This window comes from Phocoena phocoena, chromosome 20 (genome assembly GCF_963924675.1).
Source record: "Phocoena phocoena chromosome 20, mPhoPho1.1, whole genome shotgun sequence".
NCBI lineage: Eukaryota > Metazoa > Chordata > Mammalia > Artiodactyla > Phocoenidae > Phocoena > Phocoena phocoena.
The window spans coordinates 40,039,774-40,064,946 of NC_089238.1; the positions used below are offsets into that span (position 1 = coordinate 40,039,774).

Below are 25,173 nucleotides of genomic sequence, written 5' to 3' on the forward strand. Positions count from 1 at the left end.
CCACCCCCATACCAGCTCCACCTGACTCAGGCATCCCCACACTTAACACATCTTTCGTAAGTTAAAGATGCATTCAGAACAAGTCCAATTCCCATTTTGTTTAGTGTTTAGTTTGGAAATGCTTCTGATTTTAAGTCTTAAAAATGATTATTCGACTTCTACTGAACACACAGTATTTACTAACACTGCTCATCTCCTCCTCCTCCACTTCCTGCAACATTCAGCTTCCCTACCAACACTTCTCTCATTCCTCCTTTCAGTCTTTCTCTTTCCTGGACTTTCTGCTCCTTAATCTGCTTCCCAAGAACAAGTGAATCTGTTAACATGCAACTGGTCAGACTAGCCACCATCTGATCAATGACTTCCTGGTCTCATTGGCTCCACCCTGAAAGTAAGTGGGCCCTCTTTCTCTCCATCTACCTTCCCCTCCCCAAGAAGCCCAGCTGCACTTGCTGCCCATGAGAGAGCCACATGCCTGAGAGTCCAAGGGTTATCCTTCACAAAGGGGTCTGACACATAACCTTCCTAAAGGTGCATTTCACACTCAGACAAGCCAATGAAGTATTTTTTTTTAAGTTCATCTCCCCTGCCCCAAAAAACTGATAGCATGTGCCATATCAGAAAAATCCTGGTCTTAGAGCAGATCAATATAGTTATTTGGTCATTTTACATATGCACTTTTTAAGGAGGATCAGGCTTCATTTTCTGTTGAAGAGTTTGTTACCATGGAGTCTGGTTTTCGAGTCATTCTATCCAGTTCCTCCTGAACATTTGTCAACACAGTCTTTTGTCCTTCAAAGAAAAAAAAAGCAGCAGTGATGAGAGAAGAAAAAAAAAATTTTTTTTAAGTAACATTTAAAATTATACAGATTTCAAAAAAAATTATACAGATTTCTATAATCATTTTTGGTGATAATAACTCCAATAAGAATGAGGAAAGTCTTTTTTCATTGCAATGGTTATAAGGAGACAGGCTCTAATTCAGCCCTTCTTAATTCCAAATGCCACAGGTCTGGGCTCCCCAACTACATTACTGCCCCCTGCCTGGGGATGCCTTTGTGCCAAACACAAAGGCCTTTCTGAAAACCCTCTCGCCCCTATGCTCTCTCATCACCATCTTCCTAGAGATCGTATTTGAGTTTCTGGCATGCAGCAAACGACTTTCTGTGCCTCAGACAGAACAGGTGTTTATGTTTTGTTACTAATTACAACTGATTCACATGGATATCCTGGAACACCATATTTCAATAAGAATGTAAGACTAAGGTTGGCCATTTCGATACAGCACAAAGTTGGTGCACATATTTTTTGTTGTTGAACACTAACTGGGGCCTAGAAGTGACCCCTATTTTCTCCCAGGGAATACCAGTTTATAGCCTGGGCCAACAGATCAGACAGACTGAGTCTTCAAGAACTCCAGAGCACCTGAAGGCACAGGCTGACCTGACAATGGAGTGATTTCTTGAGGGTTTCCTTTGATTGGAAAACACCAATTAAGGAAAATACTGTAGTAATATTACTTATAGCCAATGGAAAATTAAAACCCTTTGGAAATGGCCTCAAGCTTTCTGGGAAAATTTGTAATTCCCAAGGAACCTGGTTCTTTTGTTTCAGAGACCAAAAAGACATAGACTTGCCCTATGTGCCCACATGAAAGAACAGATGGGTGGGCTGTCACAGAGATGTCTATGTGTGACAAGGGTGGGGAGCTTCATGGAGGAGAAAATGACGACCCTCCAGTGAGACAGTGAGGGTTCACAGGCAGCTAACGGCAAGACTGGAGGCAGTAGAGTGAGCAAAATCCTTATAAAGCAACGCAGAATATTAAAGACTAAATAAAATGTCAATGGTACACTCTAGACCACAACTTCCAATGGACAGAACTTCTACACCTGGGCCATGTACTGGGCTGACCAAAAAGTTCGTTACGTAAGATGTTACAGAAAAACCTGAACGAACTTTTTGGCCAGCCCAATATTTAGGATCTACCTCAATTCACCCTACAGTCAGTTCTTGAGAACCTGAATATACATAAATCCCACCTTAAATGTACCAAGAAACACGCATGGTAATAAGGTAATCCTACTGTAAGGTATACTGCTCAGTGTAAGGTGGAAATCTGTTCAGAACATCAAGGGGTCTGCAGGTCAGTGAAAGCAGACACTCCTGTCCACCACCCCACCTTCTAGCACTCCTTGATCACAAGGGTCCTAAGTCTTTGGGGGCCCTTCAGTACCTGACTTCTTGGCTGTGCCCTGCACCCCACCAGCACCAGGACTTCCAGGAGAGCCTGTTTTTTTACTCAACAGACTATTGAAGAAGCTGGCCAACACCCCTTCACTTGCTGCATTATCTAAGGAAACAGTAAGAAAAAAAGCATCACACAAACTGAATGACCCAATTAAACAGCATCAAACTATTTTTCAGCTTGGAATTATCCATTTATGGTTATGATCTTCCTAGGATACTGAGCAGATTCATTCACTATGATGCCTTATACATTGCCACTGCTAAGGCTGATTATGTGTTAGCATAATTAATAAGTGGAAACCTGTTTAGATTTCCCACCTGTTCAGAGGCATAACAGATAACCTGTGCTCCACATCATCTCCCTGTCCATGAGGCAGTGTTTTTCAAAGTTTTATAAGCCCGTAACGTTCCAAAGCTGCTGTGAAAAGCTCTCATTCAGAATAGAAGATAGTCATCGAACATGCAAGAATTAAATATAATTTGAGGGTTTTACTGCAGCCAACATCTTGGGGTGTTATTAAGTCACTGGGGTAAGGGCTACTTAAACTAGTAAGTAACTGAGCTTGACAAAACAAGTGACAATTCATAAATGGTAATAATATAAACCTAATAAGCAACAAAACCGAGAACTCAAAATATACATTTTAAAGTGACTTCTTATGCTGTATTCTTCTCTGAATATAGAGGCCTAACCAAGGTCTTAAAGCCAGGTGCAAGGGCCACCAATTCCAACAAAGGAAGAGGCCTTGGTCTCTGCCAACCATGAAATCCCTCTCTCAGAGAGAGGAAGTGGGAAGCAGCCCTTCTTGGGAAAGAAAACAGCTCAGCTGCCTTGAGTCTCCACCTTCCAAACCCAGCTACTCAACCCCTAAAGTAGGAATGAGGCCTAGGACTAAACCACTCTCCAAAGAGACAGGATACATACTTTTGATGTTTGGGTCCGGCTTCTTTACTGACGTGCCTGGGGAGGCACTAGGCACGCTGGCTGGCCCTCCCCGGCCCTGGGTTCTTGGAGAGCCAGAGGGTCCTCTTGCAGGGGATTCCTAAGTCCAAAACCAGCCCAAGTCACACACAGGCATAAAAATAACAGAAAGTACATATTCCAAAAATGAAGACATGCTTCTGCAGGGTATTTTTCACAGTCTAGGGAGAAGGGTGGCAGGAATGGGAGTTTGTGCCCAGCTCAGTCCCTTTTTTAGATCCCAATTTCTCCTGAGAGAAGAGATACCAAGATAACAAAACCCGTTCACTCTAATTCCCAGAGCTGTATTCCTTCATCAGACGTTTTCTGAGTTCCTACCATGTTCCTGGCCCTGGGCTTTTAGGGGGACCAAATTCCCTCCGAATATACAAAAGCTCACACAAATGTAAGCTCTCACAAATAATGGTATAAAGTTTGAAGACATGACATTGGGTCTTGACCCTCTGTTTAGTTTAAGGTACTCACGGAGGCTCTCGTGGGTGTGGCTGGCTGCTTGGCAAGGAGTGACTGCAAAGAGAGGGACACACCGACCATTAACCAAGGCCTGCAGAGTGTACTGAAGGTCCGGAGAAACACTTCCAAGTATTCCACTAGAGGGCACCATTAACAACAACCAAGTCAGAGGTTCTACACTATAAATGCAAAATATTTAAATTGAGCAATTTGGTATATGGTGAACAAAAAATATTCCCAGTAACCAGTTTTGAAACTAAAGAAGCAAGGAGAGGACAAAAGGAAAAGTTGGTTAGAAGAAACATCAACGCCCCCTGCTGACCTGCCTGCATCATCAGGCAAACCCGTGATGTGTCTAACACCACTCAGTGAAACAGAAAGGTGGGACTGGGTCTGCATTCTGAACTGTCAGCTTGGGTTTACTCTCCTCACCTACATAATGTGTATATCAGCTCACCTGCCTTCACGCACAGGGCTGTGTGGGACTATGTGAACTAACGGAAGTGAGGTCAGGGCGTTTGGTAAACTGTCAACATGGGAAATACTACGCCAGAAAATCTACATTTGCAGACAGAACAGGTACTTAATAAGATACTAAGCCTATCACTGTAGGAGAATCTGCAAGGCAGGAAGGGGATCCCCTGAGAGGCCCCCTACCCTGTACCAATCCTAGAAATGGGAGAGAACAAGAACTGGTGGCAACCCCTGTGCCCCTGCAAGCTCTTTGTGATACCCCCACTTCACGCCAGGGAGCTGGTTTCATTCACGAGAAGGCCTCTGCTCTGGCCTCACTGGTCTTCTTACCTGTTGCTTCATTAGGAACACCTGCTCATCCTCCGCTGCCAGCTCTTTGTCGTGGACCAGCTGCGAAGTGAAGTGACACACTCATTCGTGGTCACAGACCAAGAGCACCCCCAACTACTTGTCAAAATTCATGCTGAAAGGAGAATCTTGTGCTCATGTCTCAACATGGGTTTGGGGAGTCCCTGCGGAGACTGCAGAGGTCAAGTCTTTCTAGCCTGGCAAAGACCCTGTTCCAAGACCAGCCTTGGCATATGGCCAAATGACATTTTTAAGTCTGGCAGGTTCTAAACAATACCTCCCAGATCCGGGTCTGCAGGTGATCACAGGAGCAAGTGGGATCTACTAACAGTAATCCAGAGGCAGCAGTCCATCACTCATGCTGTGCCACCCAGAGCCAATTACATAACAGGATTTCATCTAAAGACTTTTTTAAAAGGCCCTTGGATTTTTTTTTACCCCCCCAAATGGTTCAATGTGTAAGACTTGTTTATGTTTCTTTTCCCATGAAAAAAACCTACAACTATTTCTTTTTCTTTTTTGGCGCAGCTTGTGGGATCTTAGTTCCCTGACCAGGGATCGAACCCAGTCACTCGGCAGTGAAAGCACAGAGTCCCAACCACTGAGCCGTTGGGGAATTCCCCACCTGCAACTCTTAAAGTGATTGATTTGGGTACCTTTCTCACAGGAGGTTTCACAATAAAGTCTTCATATGCATCTTCTGGCTTCACAGTTGTGAAATTTTCATGTAAAATAGCTATTTTCTTTTCATTGTCCCAGCCTGCAGGTCTAAAGGCAAAGACACAGAGACTGACTTGCTTTTCCTGGGACTGCCTTATGGAATACTCAGCACACTCCGGGTTAGAGAGGACTCCTGGCTGAGATCCTTTCCCACAAGTTCTGGTCTGCAGTTGCTGGGCCGGCTTGTAGCTTTTGGCAGACAAGCCAATATTCACTGCAAGTGTAGTCCATCAGCTCAACCTCACAGGTCCTGCTCCATACTGAGTTCATGAGGCCCAAGGCCTAAGGAGCCAGAGCGAGATCTTACTGACTATACATGCTGACCCACAGGAAGTGTTCAGAGCTTTTCCACAACTCTGCTGAGAAGAACAAGGACACAATGGGGCCCTGCTCTGACAGAGTGGAGAATACAGAGCAACACATAGGACAGAGCTCAGGATGGGGCTGTTTCTCTGAGAACTCTTCTGACAACAGTTTTCTTATGGATTGGTTAATTTTACTGATGTGTCAATATCTACCCTGGAGCCAAGGGGAGTAGCAGGACCTGCACTATCCTGGGCCTCAAACCAGAGGGACACAAGGAGTTCTTGAGGATCCTATGTGGGAGCTGCCCAGCTTGACATCGCAGGGCAGGATGGCACCCAGGTTCCATTAAGCTAAGCTGCAGCCTAGGGTAAGGAACAATTGTAAAATGCCCTATATGACATACTTTTATCTAGAAGCTCTAAAAGATGGCAACTGATTGTTCCCACAGGCTTCTCATTCTCCATCCAACTCCTGCTCCACAGCTCTAGAACCAAGAAGGTGCTTAGCCAGGGCTCTCCACCCCAATGGCTCCGACGACTTCACTGGCTCCCCAACAGGCAACTACCAACAGGACCAAAGGTGCAAAGGGACAGAGCATGACCAAGATATTGCCATGACCCGTGTCACCTTCAGAAGCTCTGAGCTGCTTCTCCACTCCAGACCAGCCCTGAACACATCCAGTCTCCCTGATCCTCCCTCTCCTCAGGATCACAAGTGATTTGGGTACTGACTGACTCCAATAGCATACCACTCACTGAGAGCTTGTGGCTTTGGTGCTGGCCTGACTGCTCTAGACAACGATTCTCTAAAATCAGTCTAAGTCTCTATGTCTGCTCTCTGGGAAGAGCCCAAGTGAGGCTCTCCCTAAATGTTGAGGAGGCAGCCTATTCGGTCCTGAGAGCTCTCGGCTTTCACACCTTCAGTCTTCTCCCAGACTCTCCCACCCTTCCACTCCTTCTGGCCTGCCTGGGACGCACCACTCACCCTCCCAGCATCACTCCTCTGCTCTCCCTGCCACATTGCCTCTACTACCCCAGTACTGCCCTACCCCTCCTCGGCTGTGTGTGTCCATTAAAGTGCCATGTGCAGGGACCACATCTCGTTCATTTCTGCCCTCAGCATAGAACCTGGTCTCCGAAGAAGTGCTCAGTATTTGTTGAACGAACTGTAATTCTTTCTTAAGAGGATATCTAAGCCTAAAAGCATGATACTACCACAAGTCCTCTCAGGGACCACACCTTCAACATTTACTTATGCATGCACAACACCCACCATTCTCCACTGAGAGAATGACACAAATTAGGACTAATAGGTATCCAAGTCTCTGCCAGGACAATCAGCCCCAGTGGCTCCTCAAATGTGAAACACCGGAAACACAACAGGCGTTCAGTACAGCCAAAGCCCAAGCTGATGGGGCGCGAAGGAGGGCGTAGGCAGTCATCCCTGCCAATGGATGCCAATAAACCAGATGCTCCAACGGAAAACGTTCAGGATCCTCAAAGCACCAATTCCCTATACTGCAACTCCCTCACTCAGCCGGTATTCTACCAGAGTTGACAGTAAGTGGCAAAAATGTTTTAGCAACTTGCTCTCAACGAAGAAAGGCAGCACCCCTAACCTCACTCCACCCAGTTCCCCCAGACTGGAAGCAGAATGGCAACTAATCTGGAAAAGAGCAGAGATGGAAAGGTGGGTGTATATATCCCCTGTGAGGTCCAACTCCAAGCACTTTGCCCCAAGGTAGTAGAAAGCTGGCTGTATAAGAGAGAGACAGAGCCATCTTACTTGGAAGGATAGAATGTAAAGAGCAAATGTACCAGGAAGAGAAGCGTTTGAAAGCATCACCTATAAAGAACTCACATAAAAACTGCTTCCTTTTCCACAACTAAGGCAGGCGTGGTAAAGTGGAAACCATATGTTTTATGAACTATGTACTTATACAACAAGTCGAGGTTTTTCTCTTCCTTCACTGATGTGTAAATCAAGGCCGCTCCATCTAATCAATCTGCTTAAGGAAAACCAATTCACTGCAAGAGGAGACAAAAGCAAATACATACAAGCACAATCCTCAAAGTACTAGTCACAGGATACTCAGTTTTTGATCAACACACAATTAATAGAAAGTGTTAAAATGTTAAGAACTAAAAAGGTAATAGTAGCAGAAGAAGCAGGTCAAAAGCATAAAGCATGTTGATGATAGCGGGCCACGTAGTTCATTTCTGAACATGTAAACTGTTGTCTTCTGACCCATCAGGTTGCGTCCCAAGCAGTCAACTTAATGGTTCTGAGGGTAGCCCAGGAAAACCCTCAGCATATCCAAGGTACACAGATTCTTTCCTAGACAGATGCCCACATGTGATCAAGTTGGTCATCAAGCATACAAGAGTTGGGTACCTACATGTTATTGGCACCCTCCACTGAGCTGGACAAGCTTAAGAGCCCAAAGGAAGTAGTGGAACCCACCCTTACCCTCCCCCGCCCAGGATGTGGGATGATGGCACCAACTGCTATTGGATTTTTACAGAAACAAGACTCAAAAGTCTGCTGACACAGCATCTCTCTCACGGACAGCACAAAACATAAACATAAAGGAAACCCTGTAGCAGCCAAAACACTATCATGTTGGATAATTAACCTTTCCTATAAAAAAAGCAAAGTTTAAAAAGATTTCCAAGATATGATAAAAATAATTTGCAATAAAAGTATCACATATCAGCTTTCTTCTTAATACAAAAGCCTATCAAATGTACACCATTAAAAATAAAAAGTAATCAAAAATAGGCACAAATTATTAAGTCTCAAATTCTAACACAGTAAACTTTTAGAAAGTAAAATGATGTATACCACGGGTTCCCAACCCCGGGTCCACAGACCGGTATTGGTCCTCAGCCTGTTAGGAACCGGGCCACAAAGCAGGAGGTGAGTGGTGGGCAAGTAAGTGAAGCTTCATCTGCCGCTCCCCATCGCTAGCATTACTGCCTGAACCCTCCCCCGCCCCCCGTGGTCCGTGGAAAAACTGTCTTCCACGAAACCGGTCCCTGGTGCCCAAAAGGTTGGGGACCGCTGATGTATACAATTTCACCCTGGCAAAAAACTATTCTGGATTCAGGAAGTACTTTATCTCTTTGAAGATGCCCCATCTGGAGGAAGCCTGGATTAGCACACACAAAAGGGAGCCTGTGCCCCTGGGCCCCAACACAGCGCCCCAAGGATACACTGGAGGCAGAACCTCCGTAGGTGTGACTGGATGAAGTCAAAGTGCTCGTCCCTGTAATCATGTTCCTTCTCCAGGACACTCACTGCATCACACTGCAGGTAAGACAGAAAGAGAAAGGAGTCATCTTTTTGCCTCTCTGCCTGCTAAGGATGGGAACACTGTCTTCGTCAGTAATAAAGTATCATGGCTTCAAAGGCGGCGGCCATGGGACTTCCCTGGTGGTGCAATGGTTAAGACTCCGCGCTCCCAATGCAGGGGGCCCGGGTTCAATCTCTGATCAGGGAAATAGATCGTACATTCATGCTGCAACTAAGAGTTCGCATGCCACAACTAAGGAGCCCGCCAACCACAACTAAGATCCAGAGCAACCAAAATAAATAAATTAATTTAAAAAAAAAAGAAGGCAGCCACAGCCCAAAGTCCAAGCGTTAATTAAATAGACAAGAGTGAAAAGCCACTGGAGATTCTTCTTTCATCCTGGGCCTCGGTTTCCACATCTATAAAGTAGGGATATGATAGCCCTGATCACCTCACGGTTGCTCTAAGCATCAAACAAGGTCACATCAGGGAACAGGCCCACTGGACATGGCTGTGCACTGCACACTCCACAGGGCTCCATTCTCACAGAATATGATGTGAATGGCACATGCTGCAGTTGGGCAACCTAGTGGCTCTGACTAGGATCAAAGAACTTTTGAAACCCCCCATTTTTTTGTTTGTTCTTTATTGGATTTTTTCTTAATGCATTTAATTTATTTATTTGCTGCACTGCCAAACCCAGCCAAGCATACAATTCCCTGGCACACACCTTTGTGCACACCACCAACACTGGGATCCCCAGGTTATGAGTCAGCACGTTGTTACCAAGAGGCAGGGCAACATTTTCTTCATCAGGACCTGAGGTCAGAGGCCCTCTTCTCTGTGGGGAACCTTGACAACCTTCCTCAGGCTCAACATAGTCTTGAAAATCTTTCACAACTACAGGTGAAAAAGAAGAAGAAAATTACACACACACACACAGTAAAAAATGCACATGCCAGCTTTAGAAAACTGAAGCAGGTAGTAATAAGCACAAAACATAAAGAGTTGTGACAAACTTCCTAACTGCATCTGACTTAACTGCAATATTAGGGATTTAAGGGTGGTGACACAAAACCTCAATTCTGACATTTTCAGTCAGTCTGAGCAGTATAACTTCAGAGCAGTAAAGATATTCCCCTGGTCATCTTTAATTGCATCTAACTCTTAACAATTAAACAGGTTTTTAAAAACTCCTAAGGCTTCAATAGTTCCTACTATGAAAAACAAAACAAAACACTTTTTTTGGACCACGCTGCAAGGCTTGCAGGATCTTAGTCCCGCTACCAGGGATTGAACCCAGGCCATGGCAGTGAAAGAGCCAAGTCCTAATCACTGGACCACCAGGGAATTCCCAACACTTTTCCTATATATTTTACATTTTCAAATATTAGGATAGTCGAACTGTGTTACTTCAACAGACGCAACCACTAGAATAGGTTACAACTTATAAAACTCCTCAGAGTTCTCATCAGAACCACCTGAATTACCAAGAACATGCTGTTGCCATACAGCTGAGGTGCGTCCGTGCTAAAGAGCGAGGCTGGACTTGCCAGCACCATCTGCATCTCATCATCCTCACTCTTGTGGACTCAGTTTCATCTTTAGGAGATCCTGAGTCACATGTGTCACGGACCTGTTCCTGCCTAACACAATAAGGGGTGAGTGATATAACATCTACTTCTTGGCATTATTTTGGCCATGGGTGCAACCCCACAGGAGGGCCTTCAAGCTGAGCAGTCCATGGTCTTGGTTAAGGCAAGTGAACACAAAGTCCACAGACCTGCACCTTTTCCTGGGTGCTTCAAGGTTATGTCAGGCCAGAGAACAAGGACATGGTGATTAAAGCTACTTCGAGCCGGCAGCTCTACTCTTCTACACACAACATGACTAAAGGACCAAAAGGACTTTTACTCTCATCCACAACATGCTCACTGAGAAAACACAGACAACTAGATTAAAGAGAATCTAGAGAAAAGTGCATGTACTCTTCTTCAACCACAGAACAGGTTTCGAATATTTTAAAACAGTGAGTCCTAATTTACAAAGGCTTTAGGTTATTGTTATATAAGCTTCTGGAATTATCTGGGAGCACAATATCTTTCATATAATACTGGGAAAAAACCACTGCCTAAACCCTAAAGCACAGATATGACATTTCATCTCTACAACTTCTCTTTAATTTAGCTCATTCATATAATTTCATTGCCAATATAAATAATCTACTCATGGGACTTCCCTGGAAGTCCAGTGGTTAAGACTCCATGCTTCCAATGCAGGGGGCGCAGGTTCAATCCCTGGTCGGGGAACTAGGATCCTGCATGCCGTGTGGCCAAAAACAAAAAAAAAACGCACAAAAACAATCTACTCAAGAGATTTTTTTTTTTTTTTTAACCATCAGTGCAGTTTATTTCTTCAGATTCAATAAATGAATACTCAAGAGATCTTTACTGCATTGCACTTTGGACAAAAACAGAGAAGCATTTTCTGATGATTGCTGAAGGCTCTTAAGAAATCAATGGCTCCCACATTTTCTCTTTTTTTTTTAAATCTGCTTTACTTTAGCTTTATGGAGCCAAGATTGACACACAAGAAACTGCGCATGTTTAAAATGTAAATCTGATTTTTTTTTTCTTTCTGGCATGGCTCACGGCTTGCAGGATCTTAGTTCTCTGACAGGGATTGAATCCGGGCCACGGCAGTGAGAGCCTGGAATCCTAACCACTAGGCCACCAGGGAACTCCCTAAATTTGGTATTTTTGACATATGAATACACCCATGAGTCAGTACCACAATCAAGACAGTGCATTCGGGGGCTTCCCTGGTGGCGCAGTGGTTGAGTGTCCACCTGTCGATGCAGGGGACATGGGTTCGTGCCCCGGTCCAGGAAGATCCCACATGCTGCGGAGCGGCTGGGCCCGTGAACCATGGCTGCTGAACCTGCGCATCTGGAGCCTGTGCTCCGCAACGAGAGAGGCCACAACAGTGAGAGGCCCACGTACCACACACACACAAAAAAAAAGACAGTGCATTTATCTATCACCCCCAGAAGTTTCCTTGTACCTTTTGGTAATCTATCTTCCCCACCTGTCCTCAACACCATCCCTAACTCCAGGCAACCACTGATCTGCTTTTTTTTTCAATACAGATTAGTTTGCATTTTCTAGAGTTATAAATGTAATTTACATGTATGTAATTACATTTACATATGTAATTACGTTTATAATATAAATATAATTGAGAATATGTACTCTTTTTAGTCTTCCCACATTTTCTCTTTAAAAGCATTTTAACAAATCTTCAAGTCAATGAAAAATACAATGGCTTAACTGTCTGGGTAATATCTATAATTGCCCAAGGTCACATGAGGCACTCAACCAGGCTTCCAAGACAGTGAGCATGGCAGAGCCTGGAACAGGTTACAGGTAAGCTAAGTGACTGTGGGAAGGAAGGCAGGGGTGGGGCAGCTCCAGCAGTCTGCTCCATGAACCTCCACTACCCAGCATGCTGTATAAACTCTGCTGCATTCTACATAGGCCATGATATGAAAATGGTTGGGAAACCCTGGGCTAGGCTATTCATTCTCTGAAGGAATGACTGAATTATGGCTATCCAAAAACAGTAGGAAATGCACATGTGTTTTTAATAACTCAGCATTTTAGAAAATAAGCTGGAAGGCAGAGCAAATATTCGTAACGGGGGTGGTGAAAAGGAATGATAAAAACATAGTGAGGACTGTGTAATTTGGATAATAAAATGTGCATTTCCCTTAGGGTACACACATACCACAGTATTAGCAGTTTCTCTCTAGGAGGTGGGATGGCCAGTATTTCACAGCAGGGGCCATCAGCCCACCAGGGGCTCCCCTTTAGCATCAGATGGGAGTGGCTATGGGAAGGAGACTGCAGAGCGCCGCCTCTTTCTCTTCTTTTCCCTCCTACCTCATTGATCACCCGTTAGTTCCACAGTTCTGAGAAGACCCAAGAGACTGCACCTAATCTTTTTCCTCTACTTGATAAGCAACTGAAACCCCAGACACAAAGCAGTAAAGACAAGACTAACCTACACACAAGCACCACCTTCTGGCAGCTTTAGGGGTTGCTCTGCCCTCCCCCTCAGACAAACCCTGCAGCCAAGCAGCTGCCGCAGATTCAGGACCACTGAGGAACCTAATCCAGAAAGAGACTGGCTGGCCATGGAGCAGCTTTCCAAACTCAGCAGATTGGAGACTGGTGTTGGATCAGAAAGCAGGTTGGGTGACAGCCCTTTGCTCATTCAATACAATACCTAGAGTCCAATTAATCTGCAAAGTGGGAGTCCTCTAAGCAAGAGGATGGCCAACCACTTTATTAAAATGTAACCTAAAACTAGCACTAACAAAGGCACTCCTTCAACGGGTAACAGAAAGGCGTGAGTACCATTCCAAACACCTCAGAGGAAAGGTGGTGAACACACAAGAGGCTCTCAGAAGGTTAGCCAGAGCTATGAGGCACGGATGTGGTGCCGGCAATCGCCAGCTGCCCTCCAGTGTCCTCTCCTCTTCCTCCTTACAACCAAACCGAGGACTGATACTTAGAACACACGGCCACACAGACTACATTTCCTTAGGAAGTGTCTCCTTAGGAAGACAGCAGGCACACACCCTTCAGCCCTTCTTTGAGTTTCCTCCATCCTGCTGCCTGCAACACAGATGTGAAGGCTGGAGCTCTGGTGGCCAAGAGGAAGAGAACCACACCCTAAAGATGACAAAGCAGTAAGCACAAAGGAGCCAGGGTCCTTGACTTGTCTTCCTCAAGATGTTTCCAGGCCTGAACTGCCTCTGGATTTCATTCACAGGAGAGAGAAATAAAACCCAGTCTTGTTTAGGCCAGTGTTATTTTGGGCTTGTGTCACAAGCAGCTCAATCTAATCCTAAGCAACACAGACATCAATGACTAAGACCACAAAATAAATTCAGTGTGTCATGGGAGCACAAGCTCCCCAGGAGCAGGCACCTTGTCTGCTGTATGTATCCCCAATGCCTTGAACAGATCTGGCACCAGGCAGACAGTCTCCCTATTTGGGAAAGAAAAATATCCTTGGCTCAATCTCTTCCTTTTTTTGTTTTAACAAATCTTTACAAGGTTATAACTCTAGGAAAACAGGTTCAGAAACTGAAATCTCCTGTGCATTAACCCACTAGTCTGGGTACGATGGTAAATGCGTAGCGAAAGGAGAACAGCTCTTCAGGCTCTGAACTATTCTCAGAAGTTGTCTTTAGGGTCTCTATTTCAGGGGAAAAATAGGTTTTATCTAGAAAGGTCAGTGTTTGAGGACAGATGTGCTGAGCTGCATAAGAATCACTGCAGCACACGTGGGTGTCCCAGGAAACACACATGCACACAGCAAACTAAAGAATTCTATGTTAAACTCCCTGTTTTAGCTAATGTAGTCAGGAGCAAGTGAAGTTATGACAGGAAGACACACAGCAAGAAATCTGATTTGAAAAGCACATCAAAATTTCTGAAACCTTCTGCCAGTACGTTTGAAGATCCTGTGTGCCATGCTCCAGAAGCCCTCATTAATTCACTAAACGGAATGATGTCATCCCGTGGAAATAAGCCAGGCTAAGCCAAGACTGCCCTGGCCAAGACAGCACTGCTGCTGCCACAGCTCCAGCCCCTGCCCCTCCCATTTCCCTGGCAAGTGAACAGAAGCTGATGTAACTGCACAGAAGCAACGAAAAGGAAAAACAAGCTTCTGAACCACATTAAGGAAAACAAAACAAAACAAAAAGAACTTCCTTTAAAGTTCTCTGTTCTCAAAAGGGCTTGGATGCCTTGAGTCTTAAAATATCCTTTCATTTTAATGAAAAAAAAAAAAAAAGAATTTCTTATTTCTAACTAAAATCATATTTGCTGGATCCCCAAAGGAACTAAGGTAGGAACTCAAAGATTTATCTTTTGTGGGTCTTCCTTTAAACCTGTCAACAAGAGGGTCCATAGGACCTCAATGGAAATACAGGGAAATGGACTCAAGCTGCAGAGATCCCAGTAAATCTCTACACCCACTGATACTAACTCAGCAGACCACGAGTTAACAGAACAGCAAAAAGACTCACAGAACTGATCACATTTTGGGGGTGAGGGAAGAACCCTTATTATAAAAGAGAACCAATGAAAATAATAAGGAATACTGATTTACTTTCTTCAACTGTGACAGCTGAGATAAAGACTGCTTTGAAGACTTTCTGACTACTGAATCTACAAAAGCAAATCTGAAATAAATGGTGCAAGCAAAACACAAACACTCTGTAAGGGAAGCTTTGCAGCCTCTTGACACTGTGAAAAGGAAGGTGGCTGGAACCATCCAAAAAGACGAGTGAATTTTCCAATTAAGAAAATCCTGTTTTACTTACACTTCCGTTCCAGCTCCCTCATTTCTTCTGGTGGAATTTTCATTTTATCAATGTGCTCACGTAAAACACTAGCCCATTTCTGTAGAGATTCCATCATAGTCCAAGGCCTAGACATGTCTGCAACAAAAATCACCAGGGTCTCCGGCAAGAATTCAGCAGAAACTGCAAATTTCAGCAGACCTTTGTGATACAAGTCTCCATCCAGAATCCACACATTGCAGCGTGTGTGATCTAAGAAAAGAAGTGAAGCTAAGTTACTGACAATGACCATCAGCACAGCTCAAAGAGCCACATAAGGAAGAACTTAAAGGTGACAGCCACAGAATTCCACACAGAACAGAGACAGAAACCCTAACCAGAAAAGGGTCCAAGTGCTCAGTGGCAGCAACTCTTCATCAAGGTGCCTTGTGAACTGTTTAAACTATAAAATTTTTTAACAACCATAATATACTGTGTCCACATCCAAAAAGATTCCAGCAATGTCTGAGGAGTAAAGAGTGAAGGACATTTTGTCTTTCAGTAAGCATCAAAAGATACTAATAAAAGCTACAAATGTTCCCCGGACGACTGTGCCATAGTCTAAATAATCCATTCTTCTAAGATATCAGCAATCTGTGAGGCAGCAAGCTGTGCCGAAGAGCCTGTGGTTAAACAAGCTCTTCCTGTGTCAGTCACACTAAACAGTGTGCTCACATACCACAAAGGGTGCCAAAGAGACAGGACCTTTGTATTTAAATGCCAAGATAAACTCATTACTTATATAAAATGAGATATGAATTATGGGGTGCCTGATAATATTAAGGAATTACACTTATTTTTGATATGATAATATGATTATTTTTTTAAAATCCTAATCTTTTAGACATACATATGGAAGTAGTTACACATAAAAAGATATAATGTCTGAAATTTGCTTTAATAATCCAATGTGGAGTGAAAAGAGAAGAGGGTGAGAGTACAGCTGAAATAAAATTGACCTAGAACTTTTAACCTGAAGGCAGGTGACAGATATATTGGGGTTCATCAAAATAGTCTATGCTTTTATGTAGTTTTGTTTTCCACAGTAAAGTTAAAAACATATACAGACAAATGTGCAAGTGCTGACACTTAATGAAGCATGTGATTCTCAAATTATATCTGGAAGATCAAACTGTAGAAGATAGTTCTCCAAATTAATAATATACTTTTTAAAAAAATTTAGACATCTTTTTGAGAATTTTTTTTAATAAAAGCACCATGAGGGAGAAATCCTACTATCAAAAATATCATTTCATTAATTTCTTCCCCAATAAATTGCAACTTACCCTTTAAAAAACCTGTCTTCTGTTAGCTACCTTTTTTTGGGTATAATCAATTCACTAACATGCTGTGAAAAATTTTATATTCATGACTTTATTTCAACAGTACAACAAAGGTATCTACATCTAGCTATACTTTCAACACTCTAATGCATTTCAGATAGCGGTTTTGACTTGGATTCTACGAATGCCTTCAAAAATACTGCACTGTTGGGACTTCCCTGTCGGTCCAGTGGTTAAGACTCTGTGCTCCCAACACAGGGGACACGGGTTCGATCTCTCGTTGGGGAACTAAGCTCCCGCATGCTGCACGACGTGGCCAAAATACAAACAAACAAACTGTACCTGAAGTCTACAGATTTTAATGTATTTTAACTCAAAGGTAAGTGAATATAGTTACTTTGATGCTTGGCATGAAATATGTTTATGCCCCTTTGAAACAAGCAGCTATAGCAATGTCAGAGTATCTACACCATGTTTCATATACTTTCAAAAGGGTACTAGACCTACCACCTGTCTCAAGCACTCAGCTACACTTGACACATGCCACCTCTCATTCTGTCAACCTACAAATTGGTACCATTGCCCAATACTACAAATAAGGAAACTGAGGTGTAGAGTGGTTAAGTCAGTCACAACTAGTAACTAACGGAGTGGATTCTGAACCAGTTCTGCCTGGCTCCAAAGCCCAAGTTCTTTCCACAATAATCATCAAAGACAGGAAGCAAAACACTCAGACATATGAGGCCCCCTAGCCCAGCTCGGTGACCCCTGACTCCCAACCCTACCTACACAAACGCCAGTGGGCCTAGGTGGGCACTGGAAAGCCTCTGCTCTCCTTACACAAGGAGAGCCTTTAGCACCAGGTCTACCTCCTACCTTTCTTTCACATCCTTCAGAGAATGTTCAGTATGGCAAAGGAAGCCAGGGAAGAAGGAGCAGGAATAAAATCTTGGGGTCCTAAGGTGACTGCTAAGTTAAGATTAAAGGGTTTTTCCCCTCTATTTAAATGATTCTTGGATCTCGAAGAATTAAGGTGCAAGGAAGGACCTGGGTTCAGCTTCTTCATTTTAGCAATAAGGAAATGGGGAACCAGAGGTGGTGGGATCTGCCCCCTTATATAATCACCCCTACATCATGGTCCTTACTGTACAAATGGGTAAATGCAATTTTAAGAAAGTAATTTAATGAAGATATTTCATCCTTACAGTGTAACTTTTCTACAAATAAAAAAACCTAGGCATTAATAATTATTTACTTTAGAGCCATCCAAGATCTAACACAAAGCCTAAAATTTTACAAAGGAGGTATTACTGACTAGTGGTAACCAAAAACCATTATTCCAATCCAACTCACAATCGTACTTATCACAATTTTAAATGATATCTAATCCTTATAATAGGGCTTACCACGCACTTCTTTTTTTTTTTTTTTTACCATGCACTTTTAACCATCCCAATTACCCAGAAGGTAGAAAACGATTATTATCCACATTCTAGACGTGAGAAATTAAGAGAACATTATTACCTCTGAGCCTCTATTCTCTCCACTGGGGGAAAAAACAAAACAAAACAAAACAAAACAAAAACACACAAGCAATCAGCATTTCTACACTGTCACAAAAAGACTCAAAACTCTTTTGTGAATATCTGTTAAGCTTTTATACTCTAAACCACATCAATTTCAGATTCTCCACTAAAACCAGGCAGAGTAACAACGGTGCCCAGATCAGTCTGCCAAGTGTTTCTCTCATAGAAAAGTCCAAAGCACTTAAAAACTTCTTAGTTTCTTAATAAATTTTATCTATCTATCTATCTATGGCCACGCTGGGTCTTCGTTGCTGCACGCGGGCTCTCTCTAGTTGCGGCGAGCGGCGGCTGCTCTTCATTGCGGTGCGCGGGCTTCTCATTGTGGTGGCTTCTCCTGTTGTAGAGCACGGGCTTCAGTAGTTGTGGTGCACGGGCTTCAGTAGTTGTGGTGCACGGGCTTCAGTAGTTGTGGTGCACGGGCTTAGCTGCCCCGCGGCATGTGGGAGCTTACTGGACCAGGGCTCGAACCCGTGTCCCCTGCGTTGGCAGGTGGATTCTTAACCACTGAACCACCAGGGAAGTCCAAAAACTTCTCAGTTTCTTACTTTTATCTGCATTTGAAACTTTACCCTCAGTCTCTCCTCTTAAGTAAGGGCTACCCAGAGCAGCAGGTAACAGGCCCATTCCCCATTTTGCTAACATACTCTGTAAAGAAAAATAGGTAAAGTCCTACAAAGAGATACACTTCATCTATTCCCCTGTGACTAATTCTCTTAGCCCTAAAGAGAAAATTGAGAATGCCTGGGCATGTTGCAGGAGTGGCAACCGAGGAGTCAGAGACTTGCATGGATCAATGCTTCACTCACCATCTCGGTCCTCGTCGTGGACACTGAGGTAGAGATACTCTAGGCCTCTTCCTTTTTTGCCATGCTCAGCTCCTTGAAGTTTAGTCATGAGGGTTGTTTTACCAGAACCATCTTCACCTATAAGTGATGCATGTAAGACAAAGCGTACCGCTTATTCTAGGCAAGGATGGGGAGTCTGGACATTCACACAAGGAACTTTCATGTGGAGCTTGCTATTGAGGTCTCACCTGTATTCATAAACAAAGCAGGACCTGCTGTAAGAGTGGTCAGGGTGGGGAGAGGTGATAAAGGCGGCAATTTCCAAGATCTAAAATGACAATCTACTGCAGTCATCCTTACCTCACAAGGAAAGGAAGAAGGCAGGCCCGCAGGCCCTACCTATAATTTATAACACACGCATCTGGAAAAGTGAAAGTAAAAGGGGGGGCTAGTTTCTCACAAAATAAACTTTTACCATAAGGAAAGCAAGAAATCTTCAGAATATAATTAACCTTAAAACCTAGGGACTCTGAACTGAAAAAGTCTGATCCTGCCTCATAATCATAAAGAATGAAGCTGTTATTCACCTTTGATTTTAGTACATTTCTTTCATAAGCACCCTGAAGGCTAGGAAACTGATGAAAATAATTACAGACCTAAGCAAAACTCTTAAGCACTACCTTAGTAATTACCAAGAGCCCCCTCATCCCCCTCCACCCAGCTAACAACTCTCCCTCCCCCCAAAAGAAACCTTAAACATCAGAAAGAGCCACCACCAAAAAACACTACTAAGCACCCCTGGGATTTAGTAATATGGAATTACAGAACATGAGAACTGAAAGGCATCCCACAGGTCCAAGTCCTCCTTTCCACCCCCAATGCCACTACCTTACTCAGGCCCTCCACATCCCATCTGGACACGGTGAGCACTCAGCCTGACTTCAGTACCTGCTCTTTTTGAGCCACCTGCCACTCTGCTGCCAGCACCCCCTTTCTAAACACACATCTGGTGCCCTTGATCCCCCAATTCGTGAAGACCTCTAAGGGTCTTCTGTTACTTGCTGCAGTGGTCATCAACTAAAGACAAGCCACTCACCTCAAAAACAGTGGGAAAACCACCCTCACAGTGATTCCCGTGAGAATCAGAGGATGGAGGTAAAATAAAAGGCCCTTGAGAATCGGGTGCCTTCAGGAAAAAGCATCGACTCTTCAGCCTTCCACCATCTGCCTCGGACTTACCTCATCAGACACCTTCCACAAGGAGGCTGTGGTAACTTCCAACACCCCCGCCTCGCCTTGTCACCTCTGTATTCCTGCAAACACTAACCCTCTGGGCCCCTACACGTTAACACCTACCCTTCAAAACACCTAACTCCAAACAGCATCAAGCCATATGATGTGCCCCAAATCATCTGTCTATGCCCAACATGGTGTAGTGCAATCACCAACACATCTATCTGTGTCTCACTAAACTGACATTCTTGTGTAGTGTCTGAGGAATGTCTGTGCTGTGCCAGTGCCCAACCGACAGTAAACGACCCACTCAACAAATGGGTCTGCTGTATAAATGAACCCAGCCAAACTCCCTTACTTGTATGAGCAAAGGAGACCAGAGACGCTGAGAGACCTAACCCAGGTAACCCAGCAGTGAAGGCTAAAATAATGTAGGAAAAGTCCCTGGGGAAGACTCCAAGGCCTGCTGTCCTTTGCAGCGCCCCTCCCACCGTGCACCGCTCATCAAGATAGAGAAATGGCTCCTGTGGCATCTCCCCACAGCCCGACGACCCCCAGTCACCTCGTTCGCCCGCCTCCTCCGCTAACCTCATCTACTCCCTCCCCTCTCTACGCCCGCAGTTCGGTGAACTTCGAGGCTATGAGCGCAGGAAATCAGGGACATTTAAAGCAAAGCTGATGTTGCGGCCAAAAGACTATGGAATGTGCCGACGAGCCCTTGCCAGCATCCCTGGGCTCTCGAAAAGGGGCAACGTCCTGACCTCGGCCGTAGTGGACTTGGCCACTCTCAGGCTGTCCAGCCAGGGTCTCCAGGCTCTCCCGGGCAGGCGGCAGGGGAGAGGAAGGCTGGCACCAGTGAGAGGGCGCCCGCCTCGCCCACCCCAGCTCCCCGGGCAACGCCCCGCCACCGGCGCTCACCGAAAACCAGGATGTTCTTGCCGGACGGCAGCTTGGACCTGGCGCGGGTGGACACCTCGCTCAAGATCGAGGACCTGTGGGGACAATGGCACAGCGGTCGGCCCTGGGGCCAGCCTGAACCTGACTGGCCCGCGACGGCCCGTTAAGTCTGTCCGACGGTCCGGCCCGGCCCGGCCAGCCCAGCCCGGCCGCCTCGCGGTCTCACCATAGGCTCTGGCCCTCCTCCTCCTCAGTGGTCAGGTCGCCGGCGGCCGCCACCGCGGGCCCGTTAGGACCCAGCAGCAGCTTCTTCTCCACCCCCACCGGCGCCATCTTGCCAACTGCAGCCACAAAGAGGGCCCTCCCCCGGGCCCGCCGAGGACCCGCGAGGACCCCGCCGGCCCGCCCGCGCCTGCCGCGCCTCCAGCCGCCCGCCCCGCAGGGTCCGCGCCGCCCGCCGCGCTCCGCCGGGCTTGCGATGTCCGCGGCTCCCGCAGGGTCTTGAGGCCAACGCGGTGGCGGGAGGTGGGCGGCGGTCAGGCGGCCGCCGGGGCAGCCCTGCTCGGGGAGGCGGCGGCGCGAGCGGGAGCCACCCGGGTGGAGGGCGCGCTAGCGGCCTCTGCCGATCGAGGGGCGCAAAGACACCCGTTCCCGGTCCTCCGTCAGCTGGCCGCTCCAGCTGCGCCGTCTGGGGCCGAGGCACCCGACGGACTGAAGCGAAAAGCTCAGGCCTTGGGATGAGATCAGTACAAGATATCTCACTAAATCTTGTCTAACTCTTTAACGGGTGAGGAACTTGAAGCTCAGAAATCTTGAGAAACCTGACCAAGGACCCAGTGCTTCCTGGCTATCTTCTGATAGCATCCCGGTACTTCCAATTTTACCGATCTTAACCTATTCTATCATGAACTTTGCTTAATCCTAATCGAACCACGAATTGAAAGACCGGGCTTAAACTAGACCCCCAAATCCTCACAAATATCCTGCTTTTCACCTCCTCCTTCCTTGACCCTATTAAGACCACGAGGTAGTGATCTTTACTGTAGAAATTCGCTTGATTTTACTTATAAACAGGTGTTTGGTTTTTCTTAATGATATTTTCTGGGAGCCAGCATTTGACACCAGAAATAGGAGGCTTTAATTTCCTTTCTTCAGGAAAAAAGAAAGAAACAGAGAAAGGAAGGAAGGAAGGAAGGAAAAAAGATATGAAGGGGGAAGGGACAGGGGAGAGAATGGGAAGGTAGAGGGTACTGGAAGAAAAGGAAAGAAAAAATACATTTCACCTATCGAGTTTCACTTTAGGTCTGGCCGCTACCTGAGGGCTCTTGCTAGCCTCTGCGGAAGCAGAGGCATTTTACAAGGCATTTCTAAATATCACAAGAAAGTAGGATATGTCAGAAAAGCAACCATGTATGTGGGATCCAGATGAGTAGGATTCTGATCCTGACTCTGCCAGAATTTTGGCAGCATGAATTATGGCAGATCCAACAAATGGGCATATCATCTGCCAACCTGAATATAAGGTTCAAACAAGACAATGGGAGTGAAAACCTATTAAGAATTATACCCTGGAAATCTAGGAAGAGCAGGAAAAGTGCTCTAGGTCATAAAACGGTAAGCAGTGTCTGAATTTTCACAGGACAAAAGATGGAGTTGAAAACTACAGGCTAGTGAACTTCATCAGCCCTAGGTGAAATTCTCTAATGTGACCAGTTGGAAAAGGAAAAGACAGCACCAGATTTACAGTTTCTATTTTGCAGGAATAGCAGGTAGGAGGATGCTGCAGACCTTGAAAATTCAGATTTCAACGGGGCATTTGCCAATGCACATCACAGACAAGAAAGTGAAATGTAGGCTGGATGATAGTGTTGAGGCTTGTTAAAGACCAGGCCCAGAGGGGGCTGATGAGCAAGGACCACCAGAGGAGGCTGCTAGGGACCTGGCCCAATCTCCTGCCCTGACCCAGCCAATTCAGGGTGCCATCCATGACTGGGATGAGAATGCAGCAGCACACTCACAGAAGCTGTGGATGACCTGAAGCAGGAAGGAAGGCCTAACACACTGGATGACAAACTGAGTACAAACTAATTCTAACAAGATTAAATTTAACAGGGGCCACTGAAGTCCTGTAGTGGAGTTAAAAATACATGTGTAAGAACAAGATAGAAATTAATAAAAATTATAAGTCTTAACTATATCAACTATAATCGGAGAGTTGGTCATGTAGAATGCCAAGAAGTATCTTAGGTAAGGTCCATAAAACCTCTTTGGTCCTAGCAAAGAAGCTGATCCCCCTACTCTGCCAGTCAGGCCACATTTCTTTCTGGACACAGTTTATAAACAAAAAGGTATCCAGTGGTCAGTGACTACGCTCATAAGGGGACATGACACTGTTCAGCTGAAACAGGAAGTAGCTGGGGCTCATCAGCATGAAGGATAAAGGATGGAGGAGAAAGTGATAGATATCTATCTGTAACTCTCTCAAGGGCTGGCATGTGGAAAAGAGATTCAACTTTTGTGGTTCTGCAGGAGGTACTCCAGAAAAGTATATTTCATTTTAGCATAACGAAGAACTGACCATCAATTATCACCCTGTGAAATAGTAAATTCCAGGTTTCTGAGGATATATGCAAAACTAAAGATAGCCAATGTCCAGATCGTTGTACAGCAGTTTATGCCTCCGGCAGGGAACTATAACTGAGGTCAGCCCCAACTCCAAGGGTCTGACATTTTAGAGATCCCTTTTTATTCCCTGTTGAACTGGCCAGGTCTGAGTCCCTAAAGTCAAACAGTCCTCTAATATGGGATCATTCTTTGGCTTTCCTTTTGATGTGTATTCACTTACTTTACTACCAAATTCTATTTGAGGGAAAAAAGCAGTTCACATTAACCAAAAGTTAGCCAAGGGTTAGGATAAAATTTCAAGGTTTCAGAAGGCAGTATAGGTTATTTTAAATATAGTGTCAGTGACTGACACAAAACAGTGTCCCAGCTACAGTATGTCATACTCTTGGGGATGCTCTGTAAGTAGTATGTGATTTCCTGTTACATAGATAATTTCCAATCAATCAAAAAAAAAAAAACTATTGCCAGTAAGGCTGAGGCAACAGACAAAATATTTTCCCCTTTGACCTAAAACAACATTCATACATCTTGAGAAATACACATCAAAATAACCCAGCAGATCATTTAAATCATCCCCATAGTGCTTAGGAAATACTGACAGATAATGGACTAGAGTCATTCACACTTTAAATGATACAAAGAATTTTCCTAATTGTAAATTATTCTCATGCTTAAAATTTTTCTGCTTATTAACCCTCTGGAATTTTCATTGTGGATCAGAATAAAAGATATTTAATAAAAATTCTGCTTTATCTAAGTAGACATAGTCATGATCTGAAAGGTGAAAGAATCCATGCTTATAGGGAAATACCCTTTGGTATTTATATGAATGACATGAAGCAGTGACCCAATGAGTACATAAGCACAACTGAGCTTTCATGCCTTGATACTTGATCACTTTGCCATAGCAACAGCATTTTAGGTATAATGGAGGATGCATCAGCATGATGGAATATAAAAAGAGTAAGAAAAATAGAAGTTTGAGATCTAATAGTTTGGTTTCCAACTTGAAGAAAACTAACTTAAAAGCAAACAATAAAAAGTTGTTTTAAACAATTTTTGTTGTTGTTGTTATTGTTGTTGTTTTGACCGTGCTGCGAGGCATGTGGGATCTTAGTTCCCTGACCGGGGATCAAACCCATGTCCCCTGCATTGGAAGTGTGGAGTCTTAACCACTGGATCACCAGGGAAATCCAAAAGTGTATTTGTTTTATAAATTATTTTAATAGTTTGATGAGCTACAGCATCACAAAAAGTAATTAAAACAGTATCCCCATTGCCACATTTCCTGCCTCATAAGAGTTTATAAGAATATTTAAAATTTTGTATTTTCAACACACTGTATTTTAAGATATCAAACTAAAAACTAACAAGTCTTCCAATCAAGGAGCCACACACTTGGGGCGTTTGGTCAGCTTGTGGTATTTGTGAGCAAGGTCCACAGCCTTCCGTCCTTGCTGAAAGGGGAAAGACCACAAAATTAAATTCCAGTGATTTCCCATTTTCTTAACTCCATTGAAA

The 25,173-nt window shown here is 44.6% G+C and overlaps 1 protein-coding gene across 3 annotated transcripts; it reads right to left on the reverse strand.

Moving 5' to 3' along the window:
* Positions 1 to 209: 209 nt before the first annotated feature.
* On the reverse strand, positions 210 to 21,373 carry DYNC1LI2 (dynein cytoplasmic 1 light intermediate chain 2). Of its 3 annotated transcripts, XM_065898542.1 has the most exons (13): positions 21,254 to 21,373; positions 21,049 to 21,122; positions 18,919 to 19,035; positions 15,226 to 15,456; positions 9,559 to 9,728; positions 8,749 to 8,842; positions 7,394 to 7,529; positions 5,164 to 5,275; positions 4,490 to 4,549; positions 3,698 to 3,739; positions 3,176 to 3,293; positions 2,237 to 2,353; positions 210 to 792 (listed from the first exon to the last, which is right to left on the reverse strand). In XM_065898542.1, exons 1-13 carry the CDS (start codon positions 21,358 to 21,360, stop codon positions 692 to 694), a joined length of 1,479 nt encoding a protein of 492 aa, XP_065754614.1. In that variant the 5' UTR covers positions 21,361 to 21,373; the 3' UTR covers positions 210 to 691. The 3 variants fall into 3 exon arrangements, with proteins under 3 accessions (XP_065754614.1, XP_065754615.1, XP_065754616.1); XM_065898543.1 differs by lacking the exon at positions 18,919 to 19,035 and having other exon boundaries at positions 692 to 792; positions 21,254 to 21,360; XM_065898544.1 differs by lacking the exon at positions 15,226 to 15,456 and having other exon boundaries at positions 692 to 792; positions 21,254 to 21,360.
* Between the last annotated feature and the right edge of the window lie 3,800 nt (positions 21,374 to 25,173).